At 32.1% G+C, this 13,391-nt stretch overlaps 1 protein-coding gene across 1 annotated transcript; it reads right to left on the reverse strand.

Annotated features, from left to right (window-relative positions):
* Nucleotides 1-347: 347 nt before the first annotated feature.
* On the reverse strand, nucleotides 348-1,414 carry LOC124896589 (isoflavone-7-O-methyltransferase 9-like). Its single transcript, XM_047408172.1, has 3 exons — nucleotides 1,337-1,414; nucleotides 1,091-1,237; nucleotides 348-617 (listed from the first exon to the last, which is right to left on the reverse strand). The coding sequence occupies exons 1-3, from the start codon at nucleotides 1,412-1,414 to the stop codon at nucleotides 348-350; spliced, it is 495 nt and encodes a 164-aa protein (XP_047264128.1).
* Between the last annotated feature and the right edge of the window lie 11,977 nt (nucleotides 1,415-13,391).

The following is a 13,391-nucleotide window of genomic DNA, read 5'->3' on the forward strand; positions in this document are numbered from 1 at the left end:
GAATTTCTATTAAAGTTAATCATTTGATAGAAAAGACTTAATCATTTATACTTATTTAATCCTATGTATAAGTAGTACATGTAATTATATGACATATTTAGTGCTCCTACTAGTGTTATACATAGTAATCACGACATTAACAACAAGAGTACTATTCTTATTCAAATAAGCTCTATTAAGTACTATTCTTATTCTAACACAACCTATTCGTTAAATATAAAAAATCAAACCGTCAGTAAAAGATAATGTCAACATTACTAGTGCACCCTACTAAACGACCCATGAGTGTATAATTTTTAAGGAAAAACTTGAATGAGGGATCTTAGACAAAGAAAAAGAATAATCTTCTAGCTCATGAAGCCAGACTCCAGGAATAGCCTTTCCCATTCTTTCTCATTTCTCTGCCCCCCCCCCCCCCCTCCGACAAGAAGCACCATCATCAATACATTAAAAAGGAGCTTTACTTTAGTCATGTCTGCTTCATCTTCATCTCTATTCAATACCATGTCAATGATAAGGACCTTCCCTTTTCTTCCTTCATCGTTATACGTGCTAGCTTCTCTACATCTCTGTAGTGTCTTCACACAATCTTCGTCGCTCCAATTATGCATAACTAGCTGCAAAAAGTCATATTTTCTCAAACATCATAATCAGTTACATATAGCCTCTAATATACAAACTAGAAATACTCAGCACTGCAAGAGTTCATTAGAAAATTACATTATATATACAAGATCAAAATCGTATTTTATTTCTATATAGTAGATGTTGAATCATGTCAGCTTTTTCATGTGTTTACTTTTTCTATTTTGAATACCTTTAGCATGAAGCAAAATAGAACATTGAAGGACATGTTTAGAATAAAACTTTTGTGCACACCTTAAGCAAAATAGAATCAGCATGGGGAATAGACTGAAACATACCTCTCCTACAAAGCTTAAATTTTTAGTCTGTGGCATTTTTGCAACAACATGTGAAAGATCAAGAATGGTGTATTTTATGTGTAATAGAGGTTGTTGTTGTGCTTGTTTTTAAAGTCTTGTTGTTTGCATGACGACCTTTCCATGTACATTAGTATTTGAACAAAAACACCATTGTTGTTTGGTTTCTGAATAATTGTACCTCTGGAGAGTGCTGTTGATGAGTTCTGAGGACTCTCAAGAGCCTTATGGTAATTCTTCTTCTTGAACACACGACACACTACCCACCCTTTTTCCTGGTTACTTGATTCCGATGCCTGGATATTAATCAAACAATATAAGTCAGATATATTGTCAGTAAACTATACTATAAGGTCGTCTTACTTATGTATGTACTGTAGCAAGCAGGTTATTGCCTTAGTTTCAAAGATGAAAAAGGCATACCATGTAAAATTTGTTTGCACAATCAGGATATTCTTTCTATACACATACATTATCGTAACATGGTATGGGTGCTTACATTAATGTTGAAGGAGGGTGCTTACATGGTATGGGTGCTTACCTTCTTTCTATATCATGTGCTTACATTAATGATGAGGTCTCAAACCAAACAATCAGACACCGACTTCACTACCATACAATGCCTAAAATGGGGCCATTTGAATAGTCAAATGAAAGTTGTTTTTATGCCCAAAATCCACCAAGTCTAAAAATTTGTCCCCCTAACCTCCAAAATTCAAGACATAAGCACAAACCATATCCTTCAAAACTTTAAAAGTTTGCTCTGACTGCCTATCAATCTGGGGATAAAAAGTGGTGCTAAAGTCAACTTAGGTACCTAACTCCTCCTGAAATGTCATCTAGAAGCTAGAAGTAAACTGAGAACCTCCATCTAAAATAACGGACGTGGGCACTTTGTCCAGGTGAACCACTTCTCGAATATAGATTTGAGCCAATCTCTCTACAGTGTAAGAAATCTAAATATGAAAAAATAGGCAGATTTGAAATCTAAATATGAAAAAATAGGAAGATTTGGTGAATTGATCCATAATGATTCAATAGATATCAAAACCATGAGAATTTATTATTTTACTGTTAAATCATAATTCAATGTTGAGTTTGTAACTTACTTTAGTAATCTTTCTTTTTTTTTTTTTGCAATTTTCATGCAGAGAGTGACATTTTCTATTAATACTCATCTTGATACTTCTTTAGATGGGATTATGAGTCGTATTACAGTAATTTTCACATTAGATTTTTTACTCAATAAAAAAAACATCATTATATCAATAATTGTGTTGATGTGTTATTGATATTATTAATTTTTTTTATATAATCTCTAGAATCCAAGTATGATTTTATTGTGGAGCTTATTTAGGGATTACATAAACCATGTGATGGGCGAGGAGTGGGAATTGCGAATTTCAATGGAGTGAATGAAATGCAAGAACAAAATGTGCCTATTCTTGAAGATGAAGTCAAGTTTGAAACTGGATCCCAGATTTGTGCCAAGCTTCAAAGCGGAGAAATTGATCTTTCAACACCTCCTAATGACTTGCTTTCTAGGAAAAGAAAGCAGTGCGAAGTATCAGGTGGTGAAGATTATGGTCCTAGTTTTACTCTAATAACTCCAATGCCACTTGATGTTTCTGATCATATTTCTATAAAAGAAAAACTTTGTATGGCTGAAGACGTGAAAAATTCTTAAGAGAATTTCAGTTTGTCTTTTATTTTTTTATGATGTTTAAAGATAGTCACTCAAGTTGTAATTGACGGTGTTTACTTTCAACTAATTTGTCACGGTTTTTGCTTATCCTTTTGTAAATTGTTGCATTATTTTTTCTTGTTTTATTTTTCTTATTAGTTTACTACTTTCTCTTTCGACTTTAATATCAAATTTTTGATCTTGGTCTTTTTTACTTGTGAGTTTATTTTTGTCAAGTTATATAAACGTCATGATATATTCTCTTTTTTGAGTTATCAACTTAGTTAGAGTATCTCATTAGTTAGACATAGTGAAATGGTGTAAATTGTTTCACATACATTAATTTTTTGAAAAATTTTGAACTACATTTTCCCCCAAAGGCAATAGTTATATAATACTCAATAATCTAGATTTGTGAAATAGCATAAATCATTGCCCATTTAAGTATTTGTTAGTTTTTATAAGCCTTGTGTTATGTTTTATATCTAAGTCAACAATTACTACACATTATGCGTCTAAGTCAAGAATTGTATAATGTGCCTTTTGAAGTCCTCGAGCTAATGTCTTGCCTTTAGGGCAGGAATTATACATCATTTGCCAAATCAAAACAAGCTATGCTAATGTCAAATCTTGCCCATAGGGCACAACTTGTTCTTTTTTGATTTGAAAGTCTTACCTCTAGGGAAAGAGTTATAGATCATCTGCCAAATCATTACACACTTAAGGCAAAGTTAACTCTTATCCATGGAGCACAACTTGTTATTTTGTGATTTAAAAGTCTTGCCTCTAGGGCAAGAGTTATAGATCTTCTGCAAAATTATTATAGACTTAAGGCAAAGTCAACTCTTGCCCATGGGGCACAACTTGTTCTTTTGTGATTTAAAAGTCTTGCCTCTAGGGCAAGAATTATAGATCATTTGTCAAATCATTACAGACTTAAGGCAAAGTCAACTCTTGCCCATGAGGTACAACTTGTTCTTTTGTGATTTAAAAGTCTTGCCTCTAGGGAAAGAGTTGTAGAGCATCTGCCAAATTATTACAGACTTAATGCAAAGTCAACTCTTGCCCATGGGGTACAACTTATTCTTTTGTAATTTAAAAGTCTTGCCTCTTGGGCAAGAGTTATAGATAATTTGTCAAATCATTACAGACTTAAGACAAAGTCAATTCTTACCCATGGGGTACAACTTGTTCTTTTGTGATTTAAAAGTCTTGTCTCTAGGGCAAGAGTCATAAATTATCTACCAAATCAATACAGACTTAAGGCAAAGTCAACTCTTGCCTATGGGGCACATCTTGTTCTTTTGTGATTTAAAAGTCTTGTCTCTAGGGAAAAAGTCAACTTCTGCCCATGCTTCGTAAGCTTATCAGCTACACTGTTGTGTCTCCAAGATTCATGCAACATCATCGGGCTCCCCAGACTAAAGAGAAGATCCCTACAAGAGAGGGTTAAGTTATTGTTAGTTTGTGTGAGTGGATCCAAAGAGTTGATTAACTCTAGGGAATCCATGGCAATTTCTAGATAAAAGACCTGCATATTAGTAGTACTAATAAGTCCAAAGAATAGATTGGTGCGTTCGGCTTCTAGAGGTGAATGGACATTAATTCTAGCGCTCTAACCATTCACCCAGGATCCAAGTGAGTCACGAAAGACCCCCAGCACCCCCCAACCTTAGTTAAGTGATTATATGAACCATCAAATTTAGTTTTAGACCTTTAGCAGGGGTTTTCAAGTTGTGTGAGATTTTGGGCCTACATGAGGAGGGTTCGTAGCTAGGAAGATGAATTCCACAGCTCGTGTAAATGCGGTGGAAAGAGGGATATTAATTTTTGAGTTGTTTTAAAGGTTGTGGTTTCTAATGAGCCATATATTCCACATATAAAAGGTAAAGACGTCTTTCCAGGCTATTAACTTATTTACTGGAGGTGCATGGATTTTGCTACACATTTGTAGTTAGTCTGCACGGTCAGAGGTCATGATTGACTGTATATGTGGGAGAAGGTGCAATTGATTTCAAAACTTTTAGACGCTGGGACATTGAAGAAAGATATGTTGCATGGTTTCAGGCGTATTGCATAGAGCTCAGTTAGAACAGGTGTATTCCAGACTGGTCAATACTTGACACAAAAAATATTGTGAAACATACCAATGAGCAAGTATCTCTGGAACATTCAACATTAATCAACATTGCCCTATTATTTTATTGTAGCACTAATTCAAACAATCTTACAGAATTATGGAGTCTAATTTACAAACTGACAAATCTCCTGGAGAAAGAAATACATAATTTAGATCAACACTGATTACATGTCATTACACGTCGATTGAATGATGATCAATCTTTAAAAGAAATTTATTTTTATATGTTCAGAAATCCTATAGTATTAAATATGATGAAAATATTAAAATTATTTTTACACGTTGAAGTGAATTGGGGTTAGTCAAATGAAGATGTCTCTTCATTAATCTCTAGTGTTGAGCCATTGTCTGTTAAGCAACTTATCCTGTCAAGAAGAGGCATAGAGAACAATAAGAACTACGCAAAAATTAGATGACTAACTAGAAATCTGATGCTACTGATACATGGCAAACTTGAGCGTTCATGACAGCTAAAAGTGGCAAAGATCAAAACTTTTTCAACAGATTAGACTACTGGAGTTCCGGAACAACAAATAAACTAGGATATACTTACAAATTACCCCAATTGGAGTATCAAAAACATCGTTATTATTAATTTGAATGTGGCTCGCTTCCACGCAGAAGCCGCTGAAGGAGCAAAGCTCAAGTCCAACTGGATGACTATTGGTTTCTTAAAAAAATATATCCCTAATATAAGCAACATACTGCATAATAAAATCTCACCATTGGATCTTTCTTCCTTGCAGTTAATGGCTACTTTTTGAAAAACTTCCTTGCTAGCATCTGTAATATAGCAGTAAAAAGCAATGAGCAGTTAACTTCTAAGCAAAGGGAATGGCAAACCCAATAAGTTTACTATTGGTAGCTCATGAAATCAAATAGTCCTGTAAACTACAAAGGAATGTGAAATTTTCAGTATAACAGTCCGTATGATCCACCAGGATATTAGACTGGTGAGAATTTACTGGTCTAATATGTCAACTCTTACTTATTCAAAGAAATTAGAAACAATTCTAGGAAAAAATTCTTCTCATAATGACTTTTACTTCAACATTACTAAACATCACCATAATTTGATGTTGTAAAGCCATTACCTTTCATTTTCTTTTCACTTTCAATCGTATTCCACCTTTATGTTTATGTTTAAAATATTCATCTAGGATCCGATTTGTTTAATTTCACGACATCTTCTGGCTTCCTCACGTTTTGAAATTTTTTATGCGTCTTCATAGTAAAAAGGATGACATCAATCTTTTTAAAATCTACTCTGGAACATTCCTACCTCCCTCATTGTTTCAAACCTATATTATTCCGCTCACTTAAAACCAAAACGGGCTCTAACCGAATATTTCACTAACTTTCTAGGGAAGGGGTTAAATGTTTAATCTCTTTTCTCCCTCTTATTGTTCTCCATATTCATGTGGACAAGCATATGTAATTTAAACAAAGCAACTCCAATCAGATATTCCAAGAAAACCCTTTTCAGAGTCAGAATCCTCCCTTTTAGAATCCTTTAAGATCCAAAACATCCTAATAAAGATCCATCCTATTGTTTCTCCTCATTCCTTGAGTAAACTCAAAAAGCTAACTATTGCAAGAGAGTTCAGCATTTCTTTATTCCCCATCTTCACAAACAAATCAGTTTCTACTTCAGTATACATGCATATGTAGCATTATATCATAACAAAACTAAATGCAATAGAGCCAGTTTCGGGAGAAAAGACTAGACTGCTACTAAATCAAAACATACCACGCTTCATATTTAAAGATGGATCTTGATCATCTACATAACCAATCACCTTTGCTGGTATTCCTGTCACCATACTGTAAAACCAAAAGAAAGGCACATCACAACCAGTATTCCATGCAGTATCATAACTCTTTTATAGATAAACTAGAAGTTTAAAATATATAGTACTCAACCTGTGAAGAGGAACATCCTTCATTACAAGAGAATCTGCACCAATCATTGCACCTTCCCCTACTTTTATATTTCCAAGTATAGTTACACTAGCTCCAATAAGTGCACCTTGACCTATTTTGGGATGTCTATCACTAGTTTCTTTCTCGGTTCCTACTAAGGTTACACCCTGCACAAAATATTTTTAGGTGGATAAGAAATTTAGATTATCTTCAAGGATTGAAGGAGTACATATGAACTTCCATATGAGAGTCAAGTTGCCCAGCTTATATAGCACATTCTGATAATAGTCCTGGTGATGGAATGAATTATTTAGGTAATAGATACATAATTCTCCCTTCTCCTTTCACATAGAAGGATCCCATTAGTTGCCACCTCTGTACATCGCTAGAGATCACTACACAAAAACTATACTATTGTCCATCAGTGCAGAACTTTATGACAGGCTTCCCACCGTGCGCACGACAACATTTTCTTTTGGGTGGGTGTATAAACTGATTCTTATATATGCAATTTGGCATGAGAGAAATGCAAGATTTTCTAACAAACTGAGACAACTAGAGAAGTTTGCAAGAAAGATAGCTTTGTAGTTTTTGTTCAAGCTATAGAAACAATCAAACTTATTTTTGTACCACCTTGACCTTATACATTTGGCCTTCACAAAAAATATTGTGATCAATGTTAACTCCCATATTAACAGTCTTTCTGTCCAAGATCAAACCCCCGCAACTACTCAAATATAATTATAATCGCAATAACAAACTCCCCACAACCTGTTCGACAGAATTCCTCATTATCTTCTAACAATTCCTCATCATCTTCTAATGCTAATTATACCACTAGTTTAAAATACTTGAAACTAATTTCTTTACCACCTTGACCTTATACGTTTGGCCTTACCAAAAAATGTTGCGATCAACTTTAAATCTCATATTGACGGTCTTTCCCTCCAAGACCAACCTCCTGCAACTACTCAAACACAATTATAACCGCAATAACAAACTCCTCAAAACTTGTTCGACACAATTCCTCAATAGAAAATATGTTGCTACAACAATAGCATAGCCCAACTTCAGCTTGCGTTCACCTCCCCAAAAATCAAATCAATATGTTAATTATATAACGAACTAAAACTTACCGCAATACATCAATAAGCTAAAATTACCAAAATGAATTTTGATGATGAAATTCATACCTGAAGAAACCTTATGGCTAAAGTCGATTCTGCAAATTTAATTGAAAGTTGATTTTGCGAATTTGGAAGAAAGAGCGGAAGAAAGAGATTTATCAATGAATATATTGGAGTAGGGGTAATTTTGTCCAAAAAATATGAGTTAACATGTTAAGGCTATTTTAACAAAACCTTTTTATTTGGGGCTAAAATTTGAAAGTCACCCTAATTTGGATCTATATTTTAGAATAACTCGAACTCAGAGATATTTAATTTGATAGGTTATGGGTTTCGTAACTCCTTATATTCTAAGAGATATGATTGTCTAAAGTTGGACCTAATAGAAACCCATATCGAAAAGAAAGTTTTATACTTAACTTTGTCTTAGGGATAATGTACGACCTTAATTCACACCTAAAGAAATTTCAAACTAAAGTATGGATATTATCACTTATGAATAATTAAATTTATCAGGCTTGAGTCTATCTAGACACATTCAAAGGCTAAAATCTTCGTCGAAAAGTTTAAGGTGACACAATAAATAAAAAATTGATTAATTTGGACCCAAATTAATATTGAGGAATGAATTTACTACGCATAATTTAATAACGGCGAAATGGGTTGTTACAAAAAAGATGGCATAACTCGAATCAGTTAAATGTACTTTAAAATATTAATCTCATCATGCAAAAATAACATAATTTGGGTTGAAATCAAAAGTACAGATGATTGACCAACATCACTGAAATAAAAAAAGAACCCCCCTCCCAAAGAATTAAATTTAGGTTTATTTTTAAAGAAAAACATCGAAAAAGAGTAAAATGAATCAAAATTTCAAGATCATGACATCACAAGTGCAAATAATTGAAAAAGTAAATTGAACCTTACTTAAGAAGACGAACGCGAGCGCCGAAAAAACTTAGAGACCATGAAATAACAAGTACAAATGATATATCAATATTCAACATCACTCATATAAAAAAATGAATTTCAATAAGCTTTTTCCTTCCACTACTCACAGCTTGCACCATCATTGTGAATTGCCAGCGTAACTTATCTTTATATTTTTATAGACATTAATTAATTTCTAATTCCCAATTAATTCAAGAAAAATAAAGGTCATTTACAATGAGTTTTACAAAGTTTTTTTCCTTTCACTATTCGCTACATCGCAAGTCGTAAATTCTTCCACTGGAGATCCTCTAGCCAATCCTTTTTTCCTATATTAGAAGTCTTTATTATTTTCTAAGATAATCTAAAACTTCTGAGAAACATCACTCCACTTCATGAGAGTACAAAGTAAAGAAAATTAGGGGGATATTGAGGGAGATTTTTCTATTTTTTATTTATGTGTTCTGTATCATATGAGAAATTAAAAGAGAAGTGTACTGTGTATGGTCTGGGAGTTGAAGAAGAAAAAATGCGACATATCAAAGGTTTTGCTAAATATTCTTCTTCTTTAACTCAATCGAAAATTACTAAATTTGACAGTAAATATGTGATAGCTACCTCTTTAATTACTGCCGGCGAAAGAAATTAAATTTTGATAAAAAAACAGGTGCCACAAATCAAATCAATTTAATGTACTTTTGAAAACGTACATCTAATTTTGCAAATCTTGTGACTTTTTGATTTCACTAATCTTTATTCGTTATAATTTATAAAATATAACCGTAAATACTCCAATATTTTTCTTTTCCCTTTATACTACCCTAGAAGATTTTAAACCACACCTCTCATACTTCAATTAATGATTATAAACATATAAACCAATGATTACAGAGGCTAATTAGACTGTGACCTAATTAATTTGGGTAACTACCATATTTCAAAACCATCATAAATTCTTCAGCAAAGCTCCAACTTTTACTGTTTTTTCAGCAGTAGGTGTTGCATGTAACCACAGGTCTGCTAGATGATGCAGAGGCAAATTAGGACAAATCGGCATTCCTAACAAGCGAAGTTCAACCTACATGTCAAATTATTAGGATCGAAATAACCAGGTTGCATGCAGAAACTAAGTAGACTAATTTTGAATGACAATAAGTATTTAATTACATTGACCTTGCTCTGGAGATTACTAACAAGCGAACTTCAACCTACATGTCAAATTATTAAGACCCAAAGATATAAACTTCATGACACTCCAACATGGTTAATACTAGTCAAGTGTATGTGCTTTGCACGTGTATATCACATTAATCAATAGAAATAAATATAAAATATCAATTATTTTGAGTACATAATTATTCTATGAGCAATTTATTAATTGTTAAATTATTCATTATCTATTTTTTTATTGTCAAAGTTGTAATCATAAAAGATATAATTTATTTAATTCAAAAAATATTACTGCACTTTACAAAATGATACATTAATTTTTGAATGCTACGTGCAAAGGAAACAATTGAAGTTGAATAACCAGAGTTGAATAGTTAATTGGTTATTGTTTAATAATAGGTGGAATATACAGGCAAGCCTCTGAATTTGTTAGATTTTTTCATATTGACACCTTAATTAGATCATGTCCCTATTAAACTCATGAATTTCATAAAATTTGTATATTAAACACACTCTCTGACCTGGCAAAACATGTGATGTACACTCTTTTTTGAGAGATTGAAAGACCTTACTCTATTTCATTTATAATCTTTTTGTTTCTTAACTTTTTCAAGATACATTGACAACTATCATCTCTGGCTCTTTCACCATCACCGACACCTCCAACAAAAAAATAATTTTTCACTAAAATGAATTTATTTTTTCTTTTTTTTAAAAAAAAATTCCAAAACTAATACTCCTCCTCGCCACTGTCAAATTAATGTCAGTAGGAAGACTGCCATAGCTACACCACAGTTACATCACAACTGTCGCTAGCTTACCCATTATTTTTGTCGCCGTAAACTTCGTCGCCAAAATTCAATCCCACCACTTTGACACAAATAACATTTCTTCTCAAAGACTAAATTAAAAAGAACTCAAAGTGCTTAAAGTTTTTCAAACATTCAAAGGATCGTGATAGAATCGACACTTTTGCCGTGATTCTTAAGTAAATTAAGTAAATTGTTTATCCTTTTTTAATTTATTTTTAATGAAATTATACTTAGCGAAAATATCACTAAAATTAAGAAAAGTTGAATCCTATTTGCATTCTAACCAAAGTTAAAACTAATTTTCTTCATAACCAGCTTATTTCCTTCTCAAAGTTTTTTCTTCTACACCCCCCCCCCCCCCCCCCCCCCCCCAACTCTCTCTATCTCTATCTCTCTATCTCTCTATCTATCTATCTATCTATCTATTTATCTCTCTCTATATATATACACACACTAGAATAGTGTACGGTCGTTGTAAGTATATCATACGTTTTTAAGAATAAATGTATAGAAAAATATATTAGTTGTTTGTGTGTTATCTTTAAACCACTACAAAAAATTAATTTCTTATACTATTTTTATGAACACATTAAATGAAAATTCAATCAATAAATCACCTAACATCACAAGAATTATAAAAAAATCATCATCTATTTAAACTCAGCAAATCGCCTAACATCCGTTTGATTTTTTCTACGCATCAATTTATCTAAATCAAAGATAAATTAAATTTAACACATGCAAAACTCTTCAGTTAAAACAAAAATCAATGTGAATCCTTACCATATTATATCCTTTAATTTTTTAATTGCTTTCTAATAAGCAGCATGATCAACAAAATACCATCTAAGAAGCAAAGTACATTCAGGGGGAGAGAATCAATTTTATTTTCGACTTTCAAGTTGGAATAAAATAACCGTGATAAAAATATATTCAAGGCAAATTTTTGATTAATTTTAAAACTCTAAATTTTAGGATTTGTGCTATAGTCAATTAAGGAAAGACTTAATAATAAAAAATGTAGTTGATTTTAAAATATAAAGAATTTAAATAGTAAAAAAATGATTTATCTATTGAAAAGAATTTTAATGAGGGGAAAAAAGTTTGAATCATTTTTATAAGGTGTAATTAATTAAAGAGGAATTAAGTAATTATACTTACTTATTTCCTAGGTATGAAATAGTAATAGAAGCAGGTAAATAGAAATATTGTGTAGATATATTATTGGGAGATAGAAGTTACTTGATAAAATAGTTGAGATGTGTAACCTATATCATTCACCATTAATTTAAGGATATGTTGCGGTAAAAATGATTAATGGATCATTACAAGTAGGACGAGGTATCACCTCATAGTAGAACATGCCAGTTATGTATTTGAGATTTAAGTATGGTGATGTGGTGTGGTGCTAGACAAAATTATAACAATAGAAGTAGAAGGCATCTGCTGTTCTATTGCACTTTACCCAAGTTATAACTGTGTAGCAATCTCTAGGTTTCTAATTTCTGATTTGCACCTGGATCCCTCCTATTTTGCTGAATCCTTTTCAATGGCTGAAGTAGTGTAGCCTAAGGCCTCCTAAATTTTGTAACTGTATTTATCCAACTTGTACGTTGGTAAAGTGTCTAGTGAGAGGTAAATGTTACACAACTTGAAACTTTTTCTGATAAACCAATTTGAATTGCGTTAACAATAAAAAAAGAATGAAATGGTAAACTATTGATATTAGGAGATTGGGAATCAGATCATATACTTGAAGATGCATCAATCTAAATTTTTGTTCTTATTACTTATGTATAATTGTATGACCTTTTGAATTGTTCTTCTCCTTTATGTTTGTCGTCATATAGAAGGTTGTTGCAGAATTTAAGTCATGTTTATGTGGTATACTGGTATCTGTTATTGTTTGTGACTTTGAGTCATTAACTCTCTGTCTCTGATTTAACACAGAGAAGTATATTGAAGCTCTAGCTTTTCCATCTTTGATCTATTTCATCGTCTACCAAGCATCCTCTAGCTTCGTCAGCTCCATCTCTAGGTTTTATGAGTTCCTCTTGGACTGATGATGAAATCATTTTATCCCTTGACCAGATTAATCGTGGATCACCCATCCGCGATGATGTGATTGTCGATAATCTCTATCAGTACGATTCTTCAAATTTGTCAAGTAATATTTCTAAGCTTCTGCTAAATATATTTATTCTTCAAGTCAATTTAAAATTACTAAATTTGACGGTAAATAAATGTAGCTATATTTTTACTAAAGGTGGGAGAAATTATATTTTAATGGAAAAAGGATGGCATAACTCGAATCAATTAAATGTACTTTAAAATATTAATCTCATCATGCAAAAATAACATAATTTTTTAATTCTGCAAATTACATCATACAAGTTACGTCACTTTTTATTTTTGCAACTATGAATATATTGTTCTATAACTCATAATACAAAAGTCATGTGGTTCTTGATTTTGGAACTATGAAAAATAAAAGGATGAATCTTGCTCAGTTTTAAAATTTTTAAGAATGATTTGAATTGTTCAAATATAACTTACTTATACATTATAACTTTTAGACGTTTATTTACCTCCTATTTTTGTTTGAAGAAGAATATATATCACCTTAAGATTATAGTATTAGTCTGATAATTTAAAGTGCAT

The sequence above is a fragment of the Capsicum annuum genome, chromosome 3 (genome assembly GCF_002878395.1).
Source record: "Capsicum annuum cultivar UCD-10X-F1 chromosome 3, UCD10Xv1.1, whole genome shotgun sequence".
Lineage (NCBI taxonomy): Eukaryota > Viridiplantae > Streptophyta > Magnoliopsida > Solanales > Solanaceae > Capsicum > Capsicum annuum.

Coding starts and splice junctions, on each gene's coding strand:
- LOC124896589 (XM_047408172.1), bottom strand. CDS start 1,414: ATGTATGTGTATAGAAAGAATATCCTGATTGTGCAAACAAATTTTACA. Junction 1,238..1,336: donor TTTTCATCTTTGAAACTAAG/GCAATAACCTGC, acceptor ATTAATATCCAG/GCATCGGAATCAAGTAACCA. Junction 618..1,090: donor AGAAACCAAACAACAATGGT/GTTTTTGTTCAA, acceptor GACTTTTTGCAG/CTAGTTATGCATAATTGGAG.